This window comes from Scyliorhinus canicula, chromosome 9 (genome assembly GCF_902713615.1).
Source record: "Scyliorhinus canicula chromosome 9, sScyCan1.1, whole genome shotgun sequence".
NCBI lineage: Eukaryota > Metazoa > Chordata > Chondrichthyes > Carcharhiniformes > Scyliorhinidae > Scyliorhinus > Scyliorhinus canicula.
The window spans coordinates 72738356-72763604 of record NC_052154.1 but is presented as its reverse complement, the minus strand read 5'-3'; the positions used below and the strand labels follow the sequence as shown (position 1 = coordinate 72763604).

The 25249-nt window shown below is 52.4% G+C and overlaps 1 protein-coding gene across 1 annotated transcript in view; it reads left to right on the top strand.

Moving 5' to 3' along the window:
* Positions 1-25249, top strand: part of LOC119971420 (adhesion G-protein coupled receptor G2-like) — a 198378-nt gene that overhangs the window by 126129 nt on the left and 47000 nt on the right. The window contains exons 6-9 of the mRNA XM_038806911.1: positions 3723-3863; positions 5522-5641; positions 13810-13855; positions 13943-14046. Of these exons, the coding sequence (XP_038662839.1) occupies positions 3798-3863; positions 5522-5641; positions 13810-13855; positions 13943-14046 (336 nt within the window). The 5' untranslated portion in view covers positions 3723-3797. The remainder of the gene's footprint in view (positions 1-3722; positions 3864-5521; positions 5642-13809; positions 13856-13942; positions 14047-25249) is intronic.

Genomic DNA, 25249 nt, shown 5'->3' with positions numbered 1-25249 from the left:
TCTATGACCTAGCCAGTTCTGTATACACCTTGCCAGCTCACCCCTGATCCCGTGTGACTTCACCTTTTGTACCAGTCTGCCATGAAGGACCTTGTCAAAGGCCTTACTGAAGTCCATATAGACAACATCCACTGCCCTACCTGCATCAATCATCTTTGTGACCTCCTCGAAAAACTCTATCAAGTTAGTGAGACATGATCTCCCCTTCACATAACCGTGCTGTTTCTCGCTAATACATGTAGGTATGTAAATAGTTGAAACCAATTTACGTGTAAATATTTTTCTTTATCCTCTGCCTCCTCCTGTTTGTCCACACTTATCCTTGTTTTGTATACCACAAAAAACATTATTAAAAAAGGAACGGAGAATTCAGCCCTAGATCTTTACACAATATTCCAGGGGTGGAATTCTGCGTAGCTTGACACTGAAATTGTGATCGGCGATCAGGCGGAGAATGGCTTTCCCACCGGAATCAGGGGAGGCGCCGGTTTGACGGAGGTTCACAGTGCTCAACCCCCTCCAAATCAGCATCATCGGGGCGCGCGCTGTGCACAGTCGCAACGCTGTTGCCGCCCCATCAGCCGGCCCACCCGCAATGTTCTGCCTCGATGGGTCGAGTTCCCGACGGCGCGGGCCAAGTATGGTCCCAGCGGTCGGGAACCTGGCGTGCCGGTTGTGGACAGTGTCCAGCGCCGCCACGCTCGGCTAACATCCGTGCCGCTGGCCGGGAGACTTCTGCTAGGGCTGGCGAGAGTGGTGGGGAGTGGCCAGGAGGTGAGCTGTTTGGTTGAGGTGGATGGTTACATGGTCCAGCACGGCTGGCGCCATGTTTTCTGGCACGACCGTTGTAACACGTTAGCCCCTTTGCATACGCGGCCCGGGACCCAGCGATTCTCCAGCTGTTTTCCGTGTGACCCGCGTGCGTTTCACGAGGCTCCGGTGCCAGCCCCTCACCTGTACCAGAATCGGTGAAGGGTTCACGCTGTTTTTCCTATCGTGTTGGCTAAGTTGCTAAGTTGACGCCGGCACTTAGCCTCAGGAACAGAGAATTCCGCCCCAGATGTGGGGTACAGTCCACCGGCCATGTTGCGCCCTCGCCCGAGTGCAAAGTGGCCGGTAGATGCCGGGAGAGGCCTCCGACGGGCTTCCCAACAGCGTTCATGCCTCATGGGATATACCCAAGTGCCGCGAGGTGTTGGAATAGGAATCTCGTTCAAGAGGGGCATGGCCAAACAGTATGCACCTAAGTCGGGTTTAAATCTACTTAGGTGAGCTTACCCGGGATCTACCAGCCTCCCCAGCGAGTCTTCAGCTGTTTGCCTTTCAGTACTGGTCCACACAAACGTGAACCAGACGGAACGGCACCCGGGAGGTCTCCCGGGCCATCTTAGGCCCCTGTGTGGTCAAGGTCAGTGGCCCTTCCCCTGGAATGTGGGCACGTTGCCACTGCCCAGCTGGCATCTTGGCACTGCCACCCTGGAGCACTGCCAGCACAAGGGTGCCAGGGTGGCACTGCTAAGGATCAGGGCCTGAGGGGGCCATGCACATGATAGGGAGGTGGAGGGGGGGTTTTGAAGGGTGGGGGGTACAGGTCAGTAGGGGCCTCTGGGAGACTCGGGGGGGGGGGGGGGCGACAGGTGGGGGTCCTGGAGAGAGGGGGGCCTGTAAGGGATGTGGGGGCCTGAAGAGGTGGGCTTCCAGGGACCCCATAGCGGGGTGCCCTCACCTGTGGGGTGTGGGGTAGTGTGTGGGGGTGACATTGCCCATGGGTGGGCGTGACCCACAAGCTCACTTTGAGATCGGGGTACCCTTTCAAAATGGTGGCCCGGTCTCTGAGTTCAGATTCCCAGTGCTGAAAAAAATTGTTTGTGTGGGCTAAACCAGTGAGAAACTCCTCAGGGCCCAAAAAAGTGACTAAGTGTCGTTAGATAGCGGTGAGGAACTCGCTGGCAGTGCCGGCGGGAAACTCCCTGAAAAACCCGCCATAAATTAGCAAGAAATGTTTCCATTAAATTCTTCAATCTTATTCTATAATTCCTTTGCAGCAAAGGCTCCCATATCAATTACTCTGCAATTGTTTGCTGTACCAGCATGTTAACTTTGTGATTCATATGCCAGGATCCTATATCCTCATGAATATGAATGTTTCCTATCTTCTCAATGTTTAGAACATATTCTACTTTTCTATTTCTTCCTTCCAAAGCAGATAACTTCACCACATTATATTCCATCTGCCATGTTCTTGCCCATTTAACTTGTACATATCCTTTGCAACCTGCTTATGTCTGCCTCACAGCTTAATTTCCCATCTAACTTTGTACCTTGTTAGAATACTTGGAGACTTTATGCTCACCTCCGTTAAGTCATTCATATGGGGTTGCATACAACTGAGACTCACACATTTGATCCTTGTGGTACCCCAGTAGTTATAAACTACCAACTTAAAAACGACCCTCTATCACTGCTTTATGTCCATTAACCAGCCCACAGTCCATTCTAATATTTTACCCCAGTTCCACAAGCCCAAATTTTGTATAATGACCTCTTACCTGGCACCATATCAACGTTCTTGCGTCTCCAAATACACTACATCTACTGGTCTGCCCTTATTTATTCTTCAAGTTATAGGCTCAGTTAACCTATTTGTCAAACAAAACTTCCCTTCCATAAATTCATATGAACTTTGCCTGATCATATTTCTAAATACTCTTTTACCATACCCTCCATAATAGATTCAATTTTTTCCCCAGGAATACTGTCAGTCTAACTGCCCTGTAGTTACCTGCTTTCTCTTTTTCTCACTTTCTTCACTATTATGGTAATGTTTGATACCTTTCCATCCCTGGGGGTCATTGCAGAATCTGCAGACTTCTGGAAGATCAAAACCAATGCAACCACAATCTCTGTAGCTACTTATTTTAAAATCTTATGATACAAGTCATCAGATCCAGTGGATTTGTCAACTAAGTCCCATTAATTATCTCTGAAAACGGCCGGAGAATGGCCCAATTCCAGGCCACGCATGGACACGGCTGATGACCTGCAGCTGTCGTGCCGTGCAACATGGCGCCAGCCCTGCGCAGATCTGACCTGCAAACTGCGAACCCACAGCCCACCCACTGGCCACCCCTCCTCCCCCCCCCCCCCCCCCCCCCCCACCAGTTTCCCCAGCCCTCACTGAAGCCCCCCCAGCCAGTGGCACGGATCCTGGCCAACTGTGGGGGCACTGGACACAGTCCGCAGCCACTACACCGGGTTCATGATTTCTGTGAGGACACATGTCCCGCGCCATCGGAAACTCAGCCCATCGGGGGCGGAGCATCATGAGTGGGCCGGGCGATGAGGCGCCAATTGCATTGCAACTGCACACGCCGGCGTCGGAATAGATTCTCCGCCCGATCACCGATTATGATATCAGCGTCGGGCAACAAAGAATCCCAACTAATATATAAATATAATTTTTCATTTACTTTACTTGGTTTATTTATAAATAGTCACACTTCTGGTGGATTCAAATCACTCTTCAAATCCCTCTCCATGTACTTTAATACAATCTACATTGACACTTCAGTGCAGTTGTGAGGGAATGCTATGTTATCAGACAAGATACTTTTCTTTGTACTTTACAAACTGATTTTACATGAATGTATCAATCCAAATCCATTCTATAAGTAAGTTACAATTGAACAATCTGATGGGTTAAATGAATAATCTTTGTGCAGGTTGGTGAAAAGACATCTAATATACGGGATTTTGATTTCGAGGTGGATCTCCCAGCAGAATTGTCCAGGAAAGCTATGGAGCAGCATAATGATCTATCAAGGATCACTTTGATAATATATAATGATACATCGGTATTTGAGGTAAAATATTATTAACTGCACCAGGGTCTGCGGAAAGATGCATAATTACGGAGTAAAATAAATAACCACAATGCAGTTTAAAAAGGAGAAAATGGAATGGAGGCTTTTCTAACACAAGGGGCCAATCAATCCACAGAGAAAATAGTCCATAGGCTGATACCAGTCCACCATCTTATTTTTCTGAAGTGTTTTTTGACTTTTCTTTTCATATTCCTGTGCAGACAAAAGACGATGGCCGCGGTTTTGCGGTCTGCGTTCACCGCAAGCACGAATGGCAAAGTTGACACAAAATATCGCCAGGCCAGAAATGCAAATCTCGCCAGCGAGATCTCACAACGCTATTTTACCCGCCCCCCACCCCGCCAGAGACTTAACAAGGGTCATGCCCAAGAAGGTCAAGAACCTCATTTGCACGCATTATAATATTATTAGCAAGCAGTCCTACTGTAACCTCCTTTCTCATTGTAAATACCGACCTCACTAGTGTGACTCCACTCCAGCGCCGTTTACAACAGGTTATTAAAACCCTGAACCTGGCCACCTCACCTCCGAAGGGGAGTTCAGAGGTGAGTGTACAGGTCGCTACTATCCTCAAGGGAGTCCATGGGCAGAAAGGGTATCGGGGGTCTCACGCGGGGTGGGCTCGCACTTTCGAGGAGGTACTCCACAGGTTCGAGGGATTGATGTGCAGGCCAGAGAAGCCAGCCTGAGAATGGGACACCGTGTCGGGGGGAGGAGAGTAAAAGCGGAGAGGTCAGCCCTAGATGGGTTGTTTCGTACCTCTCTGCTCTCCAGTTCCGATGCAGTCGGAGGCATGCTTTGTTGCTCCGGTCTCCCCCAGCCTAAGTGAGGAAGGTTGGGCAAGACAGGGGCTTTGGAATTACAACGTGGTTAAAGCCATCAAGAGTGGCAATCATCCGGAGCAGGCCATTATGTTATGGTGTTGAAAATCAGCAAACACTGTAGCCTGACTAAGTGTTGGAATATTTCCATTGTAAAGGCTCTGCCATTAATTATGGCTTTCAGAGATTCAGGAGACCCAGGCCAGTCATTACTTTTTGGAGTGTGGGGTTGCATGGGTGATTTATTTAAGTGCACACCATATTTAAACATTTTTGTGTGGCTGTGCATATGTAGTAACTTAAAGGGGCCGACTTGGACATGGTCTCTATGTGGACTTTTTGCACTGTTAGTGAGTGATCTGGACTGGATTTATAACCAGCCTGGGACTTCAGGTGGGCTTTATTTCTGCCATTCAGTGGGTCAGCAGTAACTAGTTTCAGTCGATGTAAAAATCGTAATTGGTCTGAACACTTCTAAGAGCCATGGGATGTGGATATTCCTATATTTGGGAGTTTCTGCCTCCCGAGTTTGCCCCCTCCTACACAAATGGCCTTTGTAACAGTGCAGGATTTGGCATAGGAAGCAGAGACTCCAACCTACCCTTCTCGACCATCAAGTAGCTCCCGCACAAGAGTGAAATTTTGTGCCTTGATTCCAGCCTCATTTGTGACTAGTCCACTTCACACAGGTGTGAACCAAACTCCTGAATGATATGTGGCCCTTATGGACATATTCTAAAGGTGTTCCAAGTGCCTGATGCCATGTTCTTCACTGCTCTGCATCACTAACACTTCTGATGGCTTATTTCTCTACAGGATGCAGTTCATACTGACCGAATACATGGATGTATATTTGAAATTATAGTAGGAAACTCAAGCATTCAGAATCTTACAGAAAGTATGACGCTTACGATTAGACACAATGAAAAGAGATGGGTAAGAAAATCATTCCAAGGATCAGGAAAGTCCTTTACATTAAATTTTATTTTTTTACTGCCCTAACAAACATTCTAACAACCCATTCTGTATTGTTCAATTTTGAATGGCTCTGAACTGACAGATTCTTATAAACATTTAATACCCAGGGTAAAATAAGTACTATTCCTTGTTGGACCTGGCCGATCAATTTAAGCTTCAAAATTCAGCTCCTGGTTTTTTTTTCAAGCGATCTTTGGCTTCAAAATTTGCACCAGTGCCCTGTGATATTTGTGCCCTTTAAGGTGTAATCTGCAGAGAGGATCACATGGCCCCGATAATAATTTAGTGTCACAAGGAATCGAACCCAGGTCCCTGGCACTGTGAAGCAACAGTGCTAACCACTGTGCTGCCGTGCCACCCATAATAATCTATCAGTAACTAGGGTGGGGATTGTAATGATATGTAAATAGGTACGCCAGTGAAGGATTAATTATTATATCTCATTGTAATTCTAACACTAGAGGGCACCACCAGTTCCCAGTATAAATATCAGACCTCAGGGAATGTTGGGTAATTAGTAGGAGTTAGCAAAGGAGGGATATTGATCACAGCACGAGGAGTAGTTTAGATTAGAGAGAGAATTAACACGAGGTCATCATTAATTAATATTAGATTATAAATTACTGTTTAACAGATTCAACCTTACTTTATTAGTAGTTATAGCTCAGTAGTGTGTGCGAACTTAATTTAATTAATTGTTGTTCAATTAAGTAGTTTTGCTTCATTGGCAAAGACTGGTGGTTTCTTTAATCATCAACTCATCCGACCATTCCGGATAAAAAGGCAAAGAATAACGAAATATTACCACAAAGTGTAATATAACAAGGGTCATCCGAGCAAACAATTGTTTCTATACCACTTCGATCTTGGAAGCTGCCTTGCTACAAGCCTCTGCTTTGTAGTTATATGCAAATAAACATTGCAGTTGCTATTTACCTAACAGGAGAACAGGAAATATTACAGCCCTGCGTATGCACTTCTAATGTAAATCATGTGAGGTACCATTTTGATGACAGTGTCATCATGGACACACAAGGAGCATTTGCAGAGTGCATCATTGTGTCAAGCGCTGTCATTTTGAAACAAAACCTTCCAACCATCTCTTAAACATAGTCAGCGAAATATGTGTTCAGCCGCAGGATGGTACATGGTAGTTGTAGATTGATTCCTACTAGTTGCCACAATTATGCAAATAGTTTCTGAGCATTTAAAATTTTTGAAAGATGCTCTCTCTGCTGTTGTGCCAAAATATATTCTTCTTTCTCACATGTTTTCAATTCCAACACCTTATCCAACCAGAATGTTCATTTTTAAAAGGTGCAGGTTGGCTTTAAGTAACACTGTACTGCTTTAAATGGCGTCAATGTCACACAAACCTGACCCCCCTGAGCATCATTCCACCTGTTTTACTCTATTTTGGTTCATCTATTCATTTAAGCGCGCAATCCATTTAACTTTGTTTGCATGCCCAGATATGGGCATTGACTTAAATGGGCCGACTTCAGCTCGGCCTGCAGAGGAACATTCCCAGCCTGCATAGATGTGTTAATTAGGACATTAATTAGATTAAGTACTTCCTTGAGATACCTGAAAACAAATCAGCCACCTTAATATTTACAAATACGGTGGCACGATGGTTAGCACTGCTGCCTCACAGTACTAAGGACCCGGGTTCAATTCCGACCTCGGGTAACTGTTTGTGTGGAGTCTTCACATTCGCCCGTGTCTGCCTGAGTTTCCTCTGGGTGCTCCTGTTTCCTCCCACATTCTAAAGATGTGCAGGCTGATATGTTATATGAGTTGGTTAACACTGACTGCAACTGAATGCAGTAAGACCAGAAACAGGCTTCCGACACAGGAGATGGTTCAACACTGATTTATTGAACCTGCTGATTGCTGTACATAATCTGCTGTGGGCTGACGCTCTATTAATCTAAGCTGCTACCCTCTGTCTGGCTTAACCAGACTGGCTCTCTGTCACATGGAGACAGCGCTCACTTTACTGTGCACCCTGACTATATCTGTAGCTGTATCCAGTGAGAAGAGGCAGAGTCATGGGGCGAGATTCTCCCAAAACGGGAGAAATCGTAAAGCTGCCGTAAAACCCGGGCGGGTTTTACGGCAGCGCGCCCCTTCCCGACGGGGGACCGATTCTGGTCCCCGGTCGGGGCTAGCAGCCCGACGCCGTAGGCTCCGGCAAGACGGGCTTAACGAAAATCGTTAAGCCCGCTTGCCGGAGTTAGCGCCGGCTGACGCGTCATATGACGTCAGCCGCGCATGCGCAGTTTGGAAGACTCCAACCCGCGCATGCGCGGGTGACGTCATCGCGTTTTTGCGCGAAACCCGCGCATGCGCGGGCCGGGTTGCCCCTCAGCCGCCCCGCGAATGGATACTGCGGGGCGGCGGAAGGACAAGTAGTGCGCGGGCATCGGGCCCGCTGCCCGCGATCGGTGCCCACCGATCGCGGGCCCATGGCACCCTTGGCACGGCCGTGGTACGGCCGTGCCAATCGGTGCCATGGTTATTAATAGCGAGTTTGTGACGCCGTTTTTACGAACGGCAAGACCAGGTGTGTTTGCCGTTCGTAAAAACGGCGGAAAGGGCTGGGACTTCGGCCCATCTAACAGCTGAGAATCGCTGCCGGCCGTAAAAAAACGGCGGCAGCGATTCGGGTCGGGACTTCGGCGGGGGGGGGCGGAGAATAGCGGGAGGGCGGCAAAAATGTCGGGAAGGCCCTCCCGCTATTCTCCCACCCGTCGTGGGGGGCGGAGAATTTCGCCCTTGATACCTTGTGTGTTTTATAGTGGTAATGTACCCTGCAGTGTCCTGTCTAGTGATTGGTTGTTCTGTGTGTCAGTCACTGCCTCTCATTATAAACATGAGTGGATATTATGACATCTCCCCTTTTTTAAAACAAGTTTTGGAATGTGGCTGCATATACATGTATGACGATGTCCAAATGGTGAGTGAATGAACATATGTACATGGGAAGGTGTCTAACGTGCAGATACAGAGCAAACTGAACAAAATTTACAGGATTCAAGTCTATAGATTCAGTCTTTGTGGTTGGCGAAGGATTCTTGTCGACCGCCTCAGAGGTAGAGGGGAGGACGCCGGCACCTGGACATGCGGAATTTCTGCCAGATCGGTGGCCTCGTGGTGCGAGATGTCCGGAGGAGGCATAACGACATCCGGAAAGGTGCGGTCAGGGGGTGGGCAGGCAACTTTGTGCAGTGCCCTCCTGTTGTGCTGTAGAATGGAGCCATCAGTCTTTTGAACAACATAAGACTTGGGGGCAGCCTGTCTTACGTCAACAGCTGGAGCTGACCAGCCTCCCTCAGGCAACTGGATGCGACCAACATCTTCTGGAGCCAGCGCAGGCGAATCAGTGGCATGAGCATCATACGTGATCTTCTGCTGGTCCCTGGACCGCTGCACTTTTTGCAGCACCGTGAGGTGGTCAAGGTCTTAAACATGGATGGCTGGAACAGTCGTCCGCAAGTTGCGGCTCATGAGTAGCTGAGCCGGAGACAAACCAGTTAACAGAGGGGTTGACCTTTTTGCCAACAGCGGAAGGTTAAAATCAGATGCTGAGTCTGCAGCCTTGCAAAGCAGCCGCTTGACAATATGGACCCCTTTCTCGGCCTTCCCATTTGATTGCGGATAATGGGGACAGGATGTGACATGGTTGAAGTGGTAGTATTGTGTAAAATTGGGCCACTCTTGGCTGTAGAAACATGGACCGTTGTCACTCATTACTGTGAGTGGTATACCGTGCCTGGCAAATGTCTCCTTGCAGGCCTTGATGACTGACTTTGACGTGAGGTCCGACAGTTTCACCACTTCTGGGTAGTTGGGGAAGTAGTCGATGAAAAGCACGTAATCACGCCCATTTGTGTGAAAGAGGTCTATCCCCACCTTAGACCACGGAGAGGTCATGATCTCATGCTGTTGCAGCGTTTCCTTGGGCTGGGATGGTTGGCATGTTGTGCAGTTGAGGACCATGTTGGCAATGTCCTGGCTGATGCCAGGCCAGTAAACTGCCTGCCGAGTTCTGCGTTGACATTTCTCGACCCCAAGGTGGCCCTCATGGATCTGTTTGAGCTCCTTGGTTTGCATGCTTTAGGGAATGACGATTCTATCCAGTTTAAGAAGGATCCCCTCAACAACCATTAACTTGTCCTTAACGTTGAAGAACTGGGGGCATTGCCCCTTTTACCAGCCATTTGCGAGGTGTTGCATCACATGCTGCAGTAGAGGATCTTTGGCAGTTTCTTCATGTATTTGGACAACTCGTTCATCAGTGACTGGGAGGTTGCTGGCACACAACTGTACCTGTGCCTCAATGTGGTGAATGAAGTCGACCTGTTCACACGGCGTGGTGATGGATCGGGAGAGGGCATCCGCGATTATCAGCTCCTTACCCGGTGTGTAGACGAGTTTAAAGTCATAGCGGCAGAGATGAAGGAGAATTCGCTGAAGCCGAGTTGTCACATCATTTAAATCCTTCTGGATTATGTGGACCTGTGGTCTGTTTCCACTGTGAACTTTGGCAGACCGTATACGTAGTCAAGAAACTTGACTATTTCTGTCAGGAGACCCAAGCACTCTTTTTCTATCTGGGCATACCGTTGTTCGGTCGGGGTCATGGCCCTGGATGCATATGCCAATGGAGCCCAGGACGAGGAGTCGTCTTTCTGGAGGAGCACCGCACCAATGCCATCCTGGCTTGCTTCTGTGGATATTTTGGTATCCTTGGTCGGCTCAAAGAACGCCAGTACTGGGGCTGTGGTGAGCTTTGCCTTCAGCTCCAGCCACTCCGCTTGATGTGCGGGAAGCCATTGGAACACTGTGAACTTTTGTACGAGATGCCGGAGTGCTGTGGTGTGGGATGTCATGTTAGGAATGAATTTTCCTAGAAAATTTACCATTCCAAGGAAACGTAGGAACACCTTTTTGTCCTCTGGAGTCTTCATGGCATTGATTGCCAGTACCTTGTCAGCATCAGGTTGCGCACCCTGCTGGGAAATGTGGTCACCCAGAAACTTGATCGCTGACCGACCAAATGAACATTTGGCCCTGTTTAGCTTGAGGCCATTCTCGTGGACCCTCTGGAAAACTTGTCTGAGGCGAGCTATGCGATCCTCGGGCGTCGTGGACCAGATGATCCCGTCATCCACATAGACTTGCACACTCTCGATGCCCTCCATCATTTGCTCCATTATTCGATGAAAGACTTCGGAAGCTGAAATGATACAGAAAGGCATGCGGTTGTAACAATACCTGCCGAACGGATTGTTAAATGTGCATAGCTTCCTGCTGGACCCGTCCAGTTGTATTTGCGAGAAACCATGTGAGGCGTCCAGCTTGGTGAAGAATTTGGCATGAGCCATCTCACAGGTTAATTCTTCATGCTTCGGGATCGGGTAGTGTTCTCGCATGATGTTGCGATTCAGGTCTTTGGGATCGATGCAAATTCGTTGTTCACCTGAGGGTTTCTTGACGCAGACCATGGAGCTGACCCAGTCTGTTGGTTCCGTGACCTTTGAAATGATGCCCTGGTCTTTGAGCTCTCGCAGCTGCATTTTTAGACGATCCTTGAGACGCAGCGACACCTGGCGTGGTGCATGGATGACTGGGGTGGCATTCGGCTTGAGTAGTATCTTGTAGCGATACGAGAGCGTGCTCACCCCATCGAACACATCGCGATATTGCGTGATGATGTCATCTATCTCAGCCTCTAGATGTGCATTGAACGAGGCAGTTGCAGGTGCAAAGGACATGGCATAGACTCGCTGGACCAGATTTAGGAGTTTGCATGCGCGAGCACCGAGCAGGGATGCCTTGTCAGGCTGGACGATCTTGAATCTTAACATCGCCTTGATTGCCTTGTGAGAGACACCTAGCTGACACGATCCACTAGCAGCAATGGCATTGCCATTGTAGTCAAGGAGCTGGTGAAAGAATTCTGGGTTGGTCTCGGATGCTGTCGAGGTCTGACTGGGATATTAGATTCGCAGACACGCCAGTGTCCAATTTGAATCGGATGCGGCACTGGTTGACCGTGATGACAGCATGCCATTCGTCGTCAGGATCCACATTTAAGATTGAAAGACGTTTTGCAGGAGCAGAGGAGACAAGCTCGCGTGTTGTGATGATACCCACCCGAGATGGAGACTCGAAGGAGTCAGCATCGGGGTCCGTTGGGCTGTCGGGATCGGAATCCTGCATGCCTTGTTGTATGCAGAGGACACATCTGCGCTGCAGCTGGGATCGCTGGCTGTTGATCCGTGGAGCTGACCTGCATAAGGCCGCATAATGCCCAGGCTTTCCGCATTGTAGAAATCGCCTTCTTTTGGTGGACATTGCCGCTTTAAATGGGCGGAGCCACAATTTTGACACATCATGACGCTGATGTCAGCGCGTTCCGTGTGCCTTCGCGCATGCGCAGTGCGGTCGGCCAACGTTCGCACATGCGCAGTAGGGTTTTCGGCCTCATCGTCCTCCTGGTCTTGGTGCGCATGCGTAGGGACCCGGGAAAAGCGCGCAAAACGGCCACTCTCCTCGATGCTCAGTCCTTGCATTCTTGTGATGGCCTGCACCCTTTCTGCCTCGTCGGAGGCCAGCTTTCCATTTTCTGCCGCCTTGATGCAGGAGTAGCGATTGCTGGCATGTTCACGGACAACGCATGTTTCGATGGCAATAGAGAGGATCATATGTTTGATTTTGAGGAGCTACTCCCGCAGGGAGTCGGAATGGACCCCGAAAACTATCTGATCCCGGATCATGGAATCAGCAGTCGAGTCATAATTACATGACTGCGCTCGGATGTGGAGATGGGTCAAAAGGTCTGAAAAGGTTCATCCTTACCCTGAAGCCTGTTGGAAGATGTACCGCACAAAGCTCTCATTCACCTCGACTTCGCAGTGGTGTCGAATTTCAGCAGAACTGTCTTGAACTTGGTCTTGTCTTCGCCATCGGCAAACGTGAGCAAGTTAAATGTAGATGGCTTGATCCCCCGCAGTCAAGAGGAGCAGCACGATCTTCCTGGCATCTGATGCTGCCTCAAGGAGGCCTCGATATACAGGAGGAACTTCTGTTTGAAGACCCTCCAGTTGGCGCCGAGGTTGCCGGAGATCCAGAGTTGCGGAGGGGGCTGGATCTTTTCCATGCCGCTGGATGGTTGCTTGCTGTTCGTTGCAGATTCACTCGAGGTAGGTTCATTTGAAATGGTACCATGATGTGTTATATGAATTGGATAACACTGACTGCAACTGGATGCAGTAAGACTAGAAACAGGCTTCCGACACAGGAGATGGTTCAACACTCATTTATTGAACCTGCTGATTGCTGTACAAAATCTGCTGTGGGCTGACGCTCTATTAATCTAAGCTGCTAACCTCTGTCTGGCTTAATCAGACTGGCTCTCTGTCACATGGAGACAGTGCTCACTTTACTGTGCACCCTGGCTATCTCTGTAGCTGTATCCAGTGAGAAGAGGCAGAGTCTTGATGCCTCGTGTGTTTTATAGTGGTAATGTACCCTGCAGTGTCCTGTCTGGAGATTGGTTGTTCTGTGTCCTGTGTGTTTATTGGTTATTCTCTCTCAGGATGCAAATATGCATCCTGAGAGAGAATAACCAATAATAGAATAACCAATTTGCATTGATGCAAAATCAGATTGAAGGTGCATCAAGAATCTAGTTCTGGTATTTTAGTATGGTAAAGCAACAGCTTTGAGACTGCCGCAGTAGTTAGTTTTACTCCACCTTAAATGCACACTGCGTGTAATAGAGCTTCAGCCTTATAAAACCATGTGCTCTTGATTTCCTGAGGACTTTCAAAATATATGTTCCAGCATTTTAATAAAATTAGGAAGTGGCCATTTTTGCCTCTGATCATAGAACATTAAACAATAGCAAAACTCTGCAAATGTGCCCGAGCATGGAAAGGCACAGCTAAGTTGTTATTGATCCCAGTGTGAGATGCAATTAACAATATACTTCAGTTGTCGGCTGAGTGTTATATTCTACAGGCAGTGGTCTCCATGGTGGTATACCCATGGTTTAACAGACACTCCAAGAGCTTTGTAGTAAACACACACTAACCAAATGCTTTTTCTTTCAGAATAAATCTCGCCATCAGTGTGTATTCTTGTATGAAAGTGAGAATGGTAAGCAAAAGGCCTGGAAACGTATTTTAGTTAGTTTAAGAAAGGCTATTTAAACGGTAATTTTTAGACCATCAACGTGTGTTACAGATACCATCGAAGATGAGTGGAAGCCTACTGGTTGTATAACAACAATGCAGGATGATCAAACCATATGCCAGTGTAATCATCTGTCCTACTTTGCTGTGTTAATGGTAAGTTATAGATTCTGGTCACTGCACAACATTCAGAGATAGAACATAGAACATAGAACGATACAGCGCAGTACAGGCCCTTCGGCCCACGATGTTGCACCGACATGGGAAGTCAAAAACTAAAGGCCATCTAACCTACACTATGCCATTATCATCCATATGCTTATCCAATAAACTTTTAAATGCCCTCAATGTTGGTGAGTTCACTACTGTTGCAGGTAGGGCATTCCACGGCCTCACCACTCTTTGCATAAAAAACCTACCTCTGACGTCTGTCCTATATCTATTACCCCTCAATTTAAGGCTATGTCCCCTCGTGCTAGCCACCTCCATCCGCGGGAGAAGGCTCTCACTCTCACAGATGAGGGGCGAAATTCTCCGCAACGCCGCTCCTCGCCCCCTATCCCCCCCCCCCGGGGGGGGGGGGGGGGGGGGGCTAGGAGTGGCGCTGCGGGAAACTCGGCCACCAGGCCTTCACGCTTGCGTCAAAGCGGTGCGCCAAGAATGACGCGGCCGGTGGCGCCTAAGTGATGTCAGCCGCGCATGCACAGGTTGGCTGGCTCCAACCCGCGCATGCGCGGTTGCCGTCTTCCCCTCCACTGCCCCGCAAGATGTGGCGGCTTGATCTTGCAGGGCGGCAGAGGGGAAAGAGTGCTTCTCTTAGAGACGTGGCCTGACAATCGGTGGGCACCGATCGCGGGCCAGTCACCTCCTGAGCACGCCCGTGGTGCTCGATCCCCTCTCTGCCCCCCACAGGCCCCACACTTACCTGTCGCGTGATGTTCACGCCGGCAGCGACCAGGTGTCGTTGCCGCCGGCGTGAACCCGTCGGAGTCTTCAGGCCGCTCGGCCCATCCGGGGTGGGAGAATCGCGGGGGGTGCCAGGGCGGCGTGTCGTGTTTCGCCCGGCCCTCCCGCGATTCTCCCACCCGGTGTGGGGAGCGGAGAATTGCGCCCGAGATGTGGTAGTGTGTCTCTCATCACTAACAGGCATCTCCATCTATCCCTTTAATCCCCTGAAATATTTTCCTAATTTGAGCATTTTAGCCTCTCCTTCAAAGTCTTCATTTGCTGTTACTTTGCCAAGGTTTCTATGAAAATATGTCATAATTTGTGAATCTCCATGCTCAAACCCAAGGAGTGAACTTAACCTGGCTGCTCATATTTCAATCCTCTCCCAGACAACAATGGTTTTTGAAGATTACCAGCTGAAATTGCACTTGACATGGAAGAAATTCTCCAATGCAGTCACGTACCATTGGAAACAATGCAGGGATACTGCTTTCAACTGGCAAACTCCCAAACCTGGATACTGGGTCACTTAGATATCAGGGCACCTATAACAAAGCAGCCTACCTGGCAGAGACATCAGAACCTCTGGACCTTCTGCTCTGACAGAAAAAGCCAACGGTTTGACTAGACAAAATCAGAAAGGATTGGGACGGGACTCTCCGTCGGCCGTCGCAAAATCGGAAACGCGATTGGGTGGAGAATAGCCTCCAATGCCAAAATCGCGGTAGGCACCGGTTCGATGCCAGATCACGTTTCTCCGGCACCTCGAAAATGGCGTAAGTGCGATGCACACAGCATTAAAACGGCGTTTGCATATGTTTAGCGGGCCTGACCCTGTATTCTCTGGGGTCTCCGCGATCCTCTGCCTCCGAGGCCCAAGTTCCCAACGCGCAGTCCACTTGTGGTTTTAAAATTTGTGAACCTGGCATGGTGGCTGCTGAGAGAGAGGGAGAAGAATTTGGACACGGAGAGGAGCGACTGCGGACTGCTGCCGTGCTACCTGGGATGGGGGGGGACCCTGTCAGGGCCGGAGGAGGGGGTAACAGGACGAGCTGCCGGGGTGACCCCTCCCCCATGGATCTGGACAGTGCCCAGGCACGACCGCCATTACAGCGGTCATCTTGCTGCGCACTAACTGACCACCCACCCTGGAACCTGGTTCTACACCGGCCGTATGGGTGCACCCACCCCCACACCCTACCCCCCCACCACACCGCACTCCCCCTGCCCCAAAGACCCCACCCAACCGGCCGCCACTCACCGGCGGACCACCCAGGACCACACCCAAGGCAGCCCCCAGAGAGAGCAGCGTCAGCCAACTGTACCCCTGGCATCAGGGACGGGCGTTACAGCCAGAGGCCCCAACGATGCCTGCCACTGATGGGGCAGGAGTAAGAGTGGGGGGGGCGGTGAGGAGGAACGATGGGGTGCAGCCTGCACTGCCAACCGGGGCCACCGTGCAGCCCTTGGAACCTGGTTGGGCACGGGAGAATGCACCATGCTAACATGTTGGTTTTTCACCCCCTGCAGACAATGGCATTTGGAGTTCAACCAGCAATTGTGATAGCTGATGCTCTGCAGGATGCCCTGCGGCTGTATGAGCAGGAGCCGCTCGAAGAGGAGGTGGAAGCTGCAGCAGCAGAGCGCACTGCAGAGGATCAGGTGGCAGACACACAGACTGGAGGGCAGGCCACCCAACAGGCCCAGGAGGGGGAGGTGCCAAGAAGACGCCACATGAGGCCTCGTGTGTACCCCCCCCCCCTCCCCCCCCCCCCCCCCCCCCGCCTCCCCGGCTGAGGGGATGGCTCCTGGGTGACAGGTCTACTCGCTGCAGGCGTGGCTGATGACACCTATCCACAGGCCACAGACCGACACGAAGACCAGCTACAATGACGCCCATGTCGCGACCAGAGGTGTAATCAAGTGGTGCTTTGGTCTCCTGAAGATGAAGTTCAGGTGCCTCGACCAATATCCCCCCTCCCCCGGCCTGCCCGGACCAGCCCACCCCACAGACCCATCAGACAGAGCACCAACGCAGGTTGTAATGGTGGTAACAGGTGTTTTTTGTGAACAAATATGTATAGTCTGTGCCCTAGCCCCTGCAACTAAGCTGTGCCCTGCACCCATGCCAACTTAACTGGTGTCTAACTTTCTGGCCTTATGGGCCCTGACACTATGCCTAGGTGGTTCCCCAGCAGGAGTGGAGGCGGAATGCTGTGATTCCGGCCCTGCGACAAAGGTCCCCGTTGGCGTGCGTCTCTTTGGGCGACCGGCCTGGATGCGCTGCTCAGGTGTCCCGGGTGGCGTGGTGCTGCCCTGTTCTGCCTGCTGCCCACCAGATGCACCAGGGACAGGAGGAGGAGAGTCCAAGGTGCTGCAGTGTTCTGACATCTCCCCTGCGGGAGTCACCGGCAAGGGCCCCATCACCTTCTCCTCCCTCGAGGTGCCCGATGGCCCCTGGGCTACTCCATGGGACGGGAGTGCGAGCGGAGTGATCCTCTGAGGCTCCCCCGCCACCTGGCACTACCTGTCCTGTAAGGCTCTGGTCTCAACCAGGGTCTGCATGCTCGCGGTTATGGAGCACAGGGAGTGGACCATCTCCCTCTGGGACTACACCACATCATGCTGCGATTGTGCCACCACCCTCTGGGTCTGTGTCACATCAGCCAATGACTGGGCCACCTCCCTTAGTGTCTGCACCACAGCAAGCACCTGGGCAATGCCACCAACATTCTCAGCCATGGCCTGCTGTGACTGAGCCATACAGAGGAGCGCCGCTGCAATGTCCAGGTGGCTCTGGCACATGGCTGCCTGTGAGAGTGCAGTCCTCTCCTGGGCTTCGGCCGCCACCTGCACAGAATGCCCTTGGCCTTGGACATGCTGATCCACAGCCAAAATCGTCGCCCGACCCCCCCCCCCCCCCCCCCCCCCCCCGCCAGTGCCTCCACCACCGAAGCCACCAGTGTGGTGTTTGCCTGGATGGCACGCATGGCCGGCACCACATCCTACGCTGCACGGACTCCTCCACCTGCGCCCTCAGGTGCTGGATGCTCGCCGACATCACCTCTTATGGTCCCTGTCCCTCTGACTGCTTCTGCACTGTGGCTGGGACTGGATGTTCCAGAAGCCCAGGACCTGTCTGGACGGCAGCTAGTTCATGGGGTCAGTCTGCCCTACAACCGCCCGGCTCCTTGGGTGCTCCTACCTCCCCCTATGTGGTGAGCCAGGAGCTTGTTCACTAAAGTGCCCAACCGAGCTGAGAGTCTCTGGGATGGTGGTGGGTGTTGGAGACAGCTGGAGAAAATCTCCGTCATCCTCCAAACCGAGCTCCGGGGTGTCCTGAGTCTCGGGCGGAGGGCTGGTGTCCGGGGTAGTCTCCCCATCAGTGCTCGGCAGTCTGGGGGCGGGGAACACCCGATGGACCCGCCCCTTCTCCGGCAGGTCCTGCAGGATACAAGACAACCTGCATGATTAGGCAGTGGGCAGGGGGGCTGGGGGTGGTGTGGGGGTGAGGGTGGTGTGTGGATGAGGAGAGTGTGGGGATGAGGGAGGTGTGGGGGTGAGAGTGGTGTGGGGGTGTGGGGAAGAGGGGAGTGTGGGGATTAGGGGGTGTGGGGATGAGGGGAGTGTGGGGATGAGGGAGGTGTGGAGGTGAGAGTGGTGTGGGGGTGAGGTGAGTGTGGGGGGAGGGGAGTTTGGGGCTGAGGGGGTTGTGGGGATGAGGGGGTTATGGGTGTGAGAGTGGTGTGGGGGTGAGGGGAGTGTGGGGATGAGGGGCGTGTGAGGGTGAGGGGAGTGTGGGGATGAGGGGAGTGTGGGGATGAGGGGGTATGGGGGTAAGAGTGGTGTAGATATGAGTGGGATGTGGGGGTGAGCATGGTGTGGGGGTGAGGGGTGTGTGGGGATGAGGGGAGTGTGGGGATGAGGGGGTATGGGGGTAAGAGTGGCGTGGGGGTGAGGGGAGTGTGGGGATGAGGGGGGTATGGGGGTAAGAGTGGTGTGGGGGTGAGGGGAGTGTGGGGGTGAGGGGAGTGTGGGGGTGAGGGGCGTGTGGGGTGAGGGGAGTGTGGGAATGAGGGGCGTGTGGGGATGAGGGGAGTGGGGATGAGGGGGGTATGGGGGTAAGAGTGGTGTGAGGAGGATGTGGGGATGAGAGTGGTGTGGGGTGAGGGGAGTGTGGGGATGAGGGGGGTATGGGGATAAGAGTGGTGTGGGGGTGAGGGGAGTGTGGGGGTGAGAGTGGTGAGGGGGATGTGCGGATGAGGGGAGTGTGGGGATGAGGGAGGCGTGGGGTTGAGGGGAGTGTGGGGGTGAGGGGAGTGCCGGGGTGAGGGTAGTATGGGGGTGACAGGGGGCTCTCGACAAACATGTCATGGGGAACCACAATTCAGCGGGGTCTCACTTCCTTGTCCATGACCACTCTCCACCCCGGAAGCCTCCCTTTCCCCTGGGCCACCGGCCATATTCAGGGTCCTCTGCTCGGGCACTGTGAGGGGCCGCAGGTCTGATGGTCCCCCACCGATCTTCTCCTGCTCCCGGCGTTTCTGCGCAGCCTTCTCCTGGTGGGGGGGCGGCGGCTGGAATCACATGCAACAGAACTTTTAGATGGTCCAATGCATGCGGCCCAGGGGTTGGGCAGATGGTGGCCTCAGAGGCCAGGGCACCCGGCCATGGTGGCTGGCATGGGTGCTGGCATGCGGGGGATGGGTGGGTGTTCGGCCATCCCCCGGAGGGCAGGGGCCAGGTTATGGGTGTGTGGAGGGGCAGTGTTAATGCCAGGGGCACGGTGCAGCCAACTCATCCTGGCCACCCTGAGGAAGTTGTGCAGTTTCTTCCTGCACCGGATGCCGGCTTGCCTATGCCACCTGCTCCCGGGCACTGCGAACAGTGGCACCTGTCAGCCTTCCTCCCAGGCCGGGGTATCGGGTCATCCGCCTCCCCTCCACTGCGTCCAGGAGGGTCTCAGCGTCCCTGAATCGTGGCACTGCTCTCCTTCCAGCCATCTTGTTGACTGGGACGGTGTATGTGGGGGGAAGAACTGTTTAAGAGCGGCTGTGGCGTGTCAGCCTCCTGAGTGCAAATCACGGACCCAACGAATCTGGCATGTTTTTCATGGACTAGCACCATATGGTGCTGGTGCTAGCCCATTAAAAGTAGCTGAATCGGTGCAGGCGTTGCGATGATTTTTCTGTCGTAAAACTCTACACATGCTCCGCTGGCGTCAACACCTGGCCTTAGAAATGGAGAATCCATCCCCTGATATTTTACCAATGGCAAATAAACACCATTTACATAAGGCACCCATTGAAATAACCTTGAAATATCCAGTTTCAATTTGAACCTAAACAGAATTTACATGTGTTGTAAACCTGTATGATTAGGAGGCATGTCTGATGAGATTCACAGATAGCCCATGAATGTCCACAAAATCATCCCAAAATGTAAGTGTCTATAATCACTCTCTCTAGATAACATGTGGTGACTTTTGGATCCAGGTTCTGCCAGACTTCATAACTCCTCTTCAAGAATTGCCCCAACCTCAGAACCCCCAACGGGGAAGGCTGGGATGAACCGGTTCCTTGATGGACTGGATATACCAGTCGTGGGAGAGGGCAGGAAACGGGACCTGGAAGCACCACTAGCACTGGGAGAGATCATGGACAGCATTAGCTCCATGCAGACGGGGAAGGCGCCGGGACCGGACGGATTCCTGGTGGACTTCTACAAAAAATTTGCGACAGCGCTGGCCCCGCACCTGCGGGAGATGTTCACAGACTCGCTAGCTAGGGGCACACTGCCACCCACGTTAGCACAGGCCTCAATCTCGCTGATACCTAAGAAAGACAAAGACCCAACGGAATGTGGGTCATACAGACCCATATCTCTGCTGAACGCAGACGCCAAAATACTGGTAAAAATCCTAGCCAAAATGCTAGAAGACTGTGTACCTGAGGTGGTCACAGAGGACCAGACGGGCTTCGTCAAAGGTAGACAGCTTACCGCGAACATCAGGCGCCTGCTGAACGTGATAATGACCCCCTCCGGGGAGAGAACACAAGAGGTGATCGTCTCCCTGGACGCAGAAAAGGCCTTCGACAGAGTCGAATGGAAATACCTCATAGAGGTACTGGGGCGGTTCGGGTTTGGAACAGGGTTCACCGCTTGGGTAAAGCTCCTATACAACGCTCCCATGGCGAGTGTACGGACCAACGATACCAACTCCAAATACTTCCAGCTGCACAGGGGCACCAGACAAGGATGCCCACTGTCCCCGCTGCTGTTCGCATTAGCAATCGAACCGCTAGCAATCGCGCTCAGGGCAGCAAAAAATTGGAGGGGGATCCGAAGGGGAGGTAGAGAGCACAGAGTCTCACTCTATGCGGATGATCTGCTCCTCTATATCTCGGACCCACAAAGCAGCATGGATGGAATCATCACGCTCCTGAAAGAGTTTGGAGCCTTCTCGGGCTACAAACTCATCATGAGCAAAAGTGAGATCTTCCCAGTACACCCGCAAGAGGGGGGGGGGAGGGGGGGCAGCTCTAAAGGGGCTGCCGTTCAAACAAGCCCGACACAAATTCCGCTACCTGGGGATCCAAATAGTCCATGACTGGAAAGGGATCCACAAATGGAACCTCACCAGCCTGACGGAGGAAGTTAAAAAGGACCTGCAAAGATGGAACACACTCCCACTCTCCCTCGCAGGGAGAGTCCAGACGATCAAAATGAACGTACTGCCCAGGTTCCACTTCCTGTTTAGATCCATTCCGATCTACATCCCCAAGGCCTTTTTCAAAGCGCTGGACAAACTTATCATGGCGTTCGTATGGGGGGGGGTAAAAATGCTAGGATCCCAAAGAAGGTCCTACAAAAAACAAAATCCAGGGGGGAGCTAGCCCTCCCGAATCTACAATTCTACCACTGGGCGGCAACAGCCGAGCGAGTAAGAGGATGGATCCAGGAGCCAGAAACCGAGTGGGTGCGTGCGGAGGAGGCCTTCTGCATGGGGACCTCCCTCCGGGTCCTCGCCACGGCAGCACTCCCATCCCCACCCAAAAAACACTCCAGCAGCCCAGTGGTGACAGCCACCCTCCAATCCTGGAACCAACTGCGGCAGCAATTTGGCCTGACCAAAATGTCGGACAAGGCTCCCATCTGCAACAACCATAGGTTCACACCAGCACTGACTGACGCCACCTTCAAAAGGTGGAGGCAGGACGGGGGGAACACTGACAGTCAGGGACCTATACACGGACGACAGGATCGCAACACTGGACGAACTGACAGAGAAATTTCAGCTAGCTGGGGGGAACGAGCTACTGTACCTGCAGCTCAAAAACTTTCTACGAAAGGAGACAAGGATGTACCCACAACCGCCACGACAGACGCTACTGGAAGACCTACTGGACGCAAGTATCCTAGAGAAAGGGAACTGTAGCGACATGTATGACCGACTGGTAGAAAGGGACGACACCGTACTGGACGCAACAAGAAGGAAATGGGAGGACGACCTGGGGATGGAGATAGGGTGGGGACTCTGGAGCGAAGCACTGCATAGGGTCAACTCCACCTCCACGTGCGCAAGGCTCAGCCTGACGCAACTAAAAGTGGTACATGGAGCCCACTTAACGAGAAACCGTATGAGTAGGTTCTTCCCGGAGGTGGAGGACAGATGTGAACGGTGCCAAAGAGGCCCGGCCATCCATGCCCACATGTTCTGGTCTTGCCCCAGACTTGTGGAGTACTGGACAGCCTTCTTCGAGGCTATGTCCAAAGTGATGGGGGTGAGGGTGGAGCCATGCCCGATTGTGGCGGTCTTCGGGGTTTCAGACCAGCCAGATCTATTCCTGGGGAGGAGGGCGGACGCCCTTGCCTTTGCCTCCCTGATCGGCCGCCGTAGAATCCTGTTTGGCTGGCGGTCAGCAGCACTGCCCAGAGCTGCAGACTGGCTGTCCGACCTCTCGGAATCTCTCCAAATGGAGAAAATCAAATTCGCCATCCGAGGGTCGGACGACGGCTTCCACAGAACGTGGGAGCCATTCATGCAATTGTTCCGGGACCTGTTTGCGGCCAACGAACAAGAGGAAGAATAGTCGGGCGGCCAAGAATCAGGGGAAAATGGATGGGAATCGGGGGAAGGTTGCCGGGGGGAGTGGGGGGGGCTACGGGTTCGTTATGGAGGTTTGATGGCTAGCTAAGGCCCAAAACCAAACTGTAAATAAATGCCAATAAACATGTGCCTCGGCCATATTGGGGAATGTAAAATATGTATGCCGGCTAAAGGGGGGAGGCCACAGTTATTATTACGAAGATGCTTACCTGTAAATATATATGTTAATTTTTGCGTGTTCTTTTTTTTTCTCTCTCTTTCTAACAATTTGTAATTTGTTCAATATAAAACATTTTTTTTTTTAAGTTTAGATTACCCAATTATTTTTTCTATTAAGGGGCAATTTAGCGTGGCCAATCCACCTACTCTGCACATTTTTGGGTTGTGGAGGCGAAACCAAGCAGACACGGGGAGAATGTGCAAACTCCACACGGACAGTGACCCAGAGCCGGGATCGAACCTGGGACCTCAGCGCCGTGAGGCGGTTGTGCTAACCACTAGGCCACCGTGCTGCCCATGTTCAATATAAAACATGAAAACTGAATAAAAAACATTTATAAAAAAAAAAGAATTGCCCCAAAATAGGACTCCCACAATGACCACAATTTCCGACTTTACACAATGTGGTGGTATGAATGGGAGAACTGCCATTGGTGCAGAGCATTGGTTTCCCATTGGCTCTGGTTGGTCATGTGCCTCTCGTCTGATTGGCTGGGACTAGTCATGTGACTGCTCACCAATTGGTCGCGAGGCAAGTAGACCCCGCCTCCCAGGTGGGGTATAAGTACCCAGAGTTCCCGGCTGTCGGCCTTTCTCTGTAGTCGACCACCGGGCTAACAACTAGCTGATTAAAGCCTAAGTTTGGACCTTCATCGTGCCTCGCGTCCAATTGATGGTACATCAATTTAATCAGCTAGAATTTTGAAATGGAGCTACTCATCAAGCCAGACTGCCTCCGCATCAGCCCGCATGCTTCAAATGCGCCTGCGATCTTTAAACATTGGCAGGCGTGTTTCAACAGTTACCTGACATCTGCAGCCAGCAAGCCCACCAAGGAGCAGAAACTCCATATCCTCCACTCGTGCGTGGGCACGGCGGTATACTCAATGATTGAGGACAAAAATGATTATGACGCGGCGATGGATATTCTGAGAGGACACTTTCTCCGGCCGGTCAACGAAGTATATGCACGGCATCTCCTGACTACTAGACAACAGTTCCCCGGTGAGTCACTCGACGAGTTTTACCAGGCCCTCACGGCTCTAGGGAGAATGTGCGCCTGTCCCCAAGTTTCTGCGACAGAGCACATGGAACTTTTAATTAGAGACGCTTACGTTGCCGGCATGCAATCCTCCTCTATCCGCCAACTATTGCTGGAGAAGAGCGCCCTCAGCCTAGCTGAGGCACGGACCCTCGCGACCTCCCTGGAGGTCGCTGACCTGAACGCCCGTGCATACGCCCCCGGCCGCACGGCAACCTCCTGGACTTCATAGCACGTGCCACCTCCGTCCTCCTCTGACCCCGACCCCCCCTCCCCAGGCCTGCGCTGCGGGACGCTCCGACAAGCTAACAGGGCCCCGCTGCTATTTTTGCGGCCTCTCCAAACACCCCCGCCCACGCTGCCCGGCCCGCTCCGCTCTGTGTAAGAACTGCGGGAAGAAGGGCCATTACGCTGTGGTCTGCCAGACCAAGTCGGTTGCTGCTGTTCCGCACAGCGCCCGCGGATCGCGCCCCCCCCGGGCCCTCCCAGGGCCCAGCGCCACGCACCGACCTCTCCGGCCTGCCTCCCGGCCCGTGCAACAGGCCCATGGTCCTCCCTACCCCAGCTCCCGGCTGCCCCGACCGGCCCGCTGACGCCGCTGACACTGCCCCCAGCCGCCACGAGGTTCCCACGGGCACCGCCATCTTGGGTCCCGGACGCCACATGTGGGTCATGGGCACCACCAACTTGGGGCCCCGGCTCCACGTCCGGGTCCTGGGCGCCGCCATCTTGGGACCACGATTCCACGTGCGGGCCCTGGGCGCCGCCATCTTGGGCCAACACGGAAGGCCCTGCCAGCGATTACTCTGCCACCGAGGATGATCTGGAACTCTCGCCACGACTTGCTTCCATTACACTCGACCAGTCGTGAACACGCACGCTCGCCAGGACTACGACAACGATCCAGCTCAACGGGCATGAGACAAAATGCCTACTGGACTCCGGGAGCACGGAAAGTTTCGTCCACCCCGACACGGTAAGACGCAGCGCGCTCCCCATCCACCCAGTCAAGCATAAAATCGATTTGGCCTCGGGTTCGC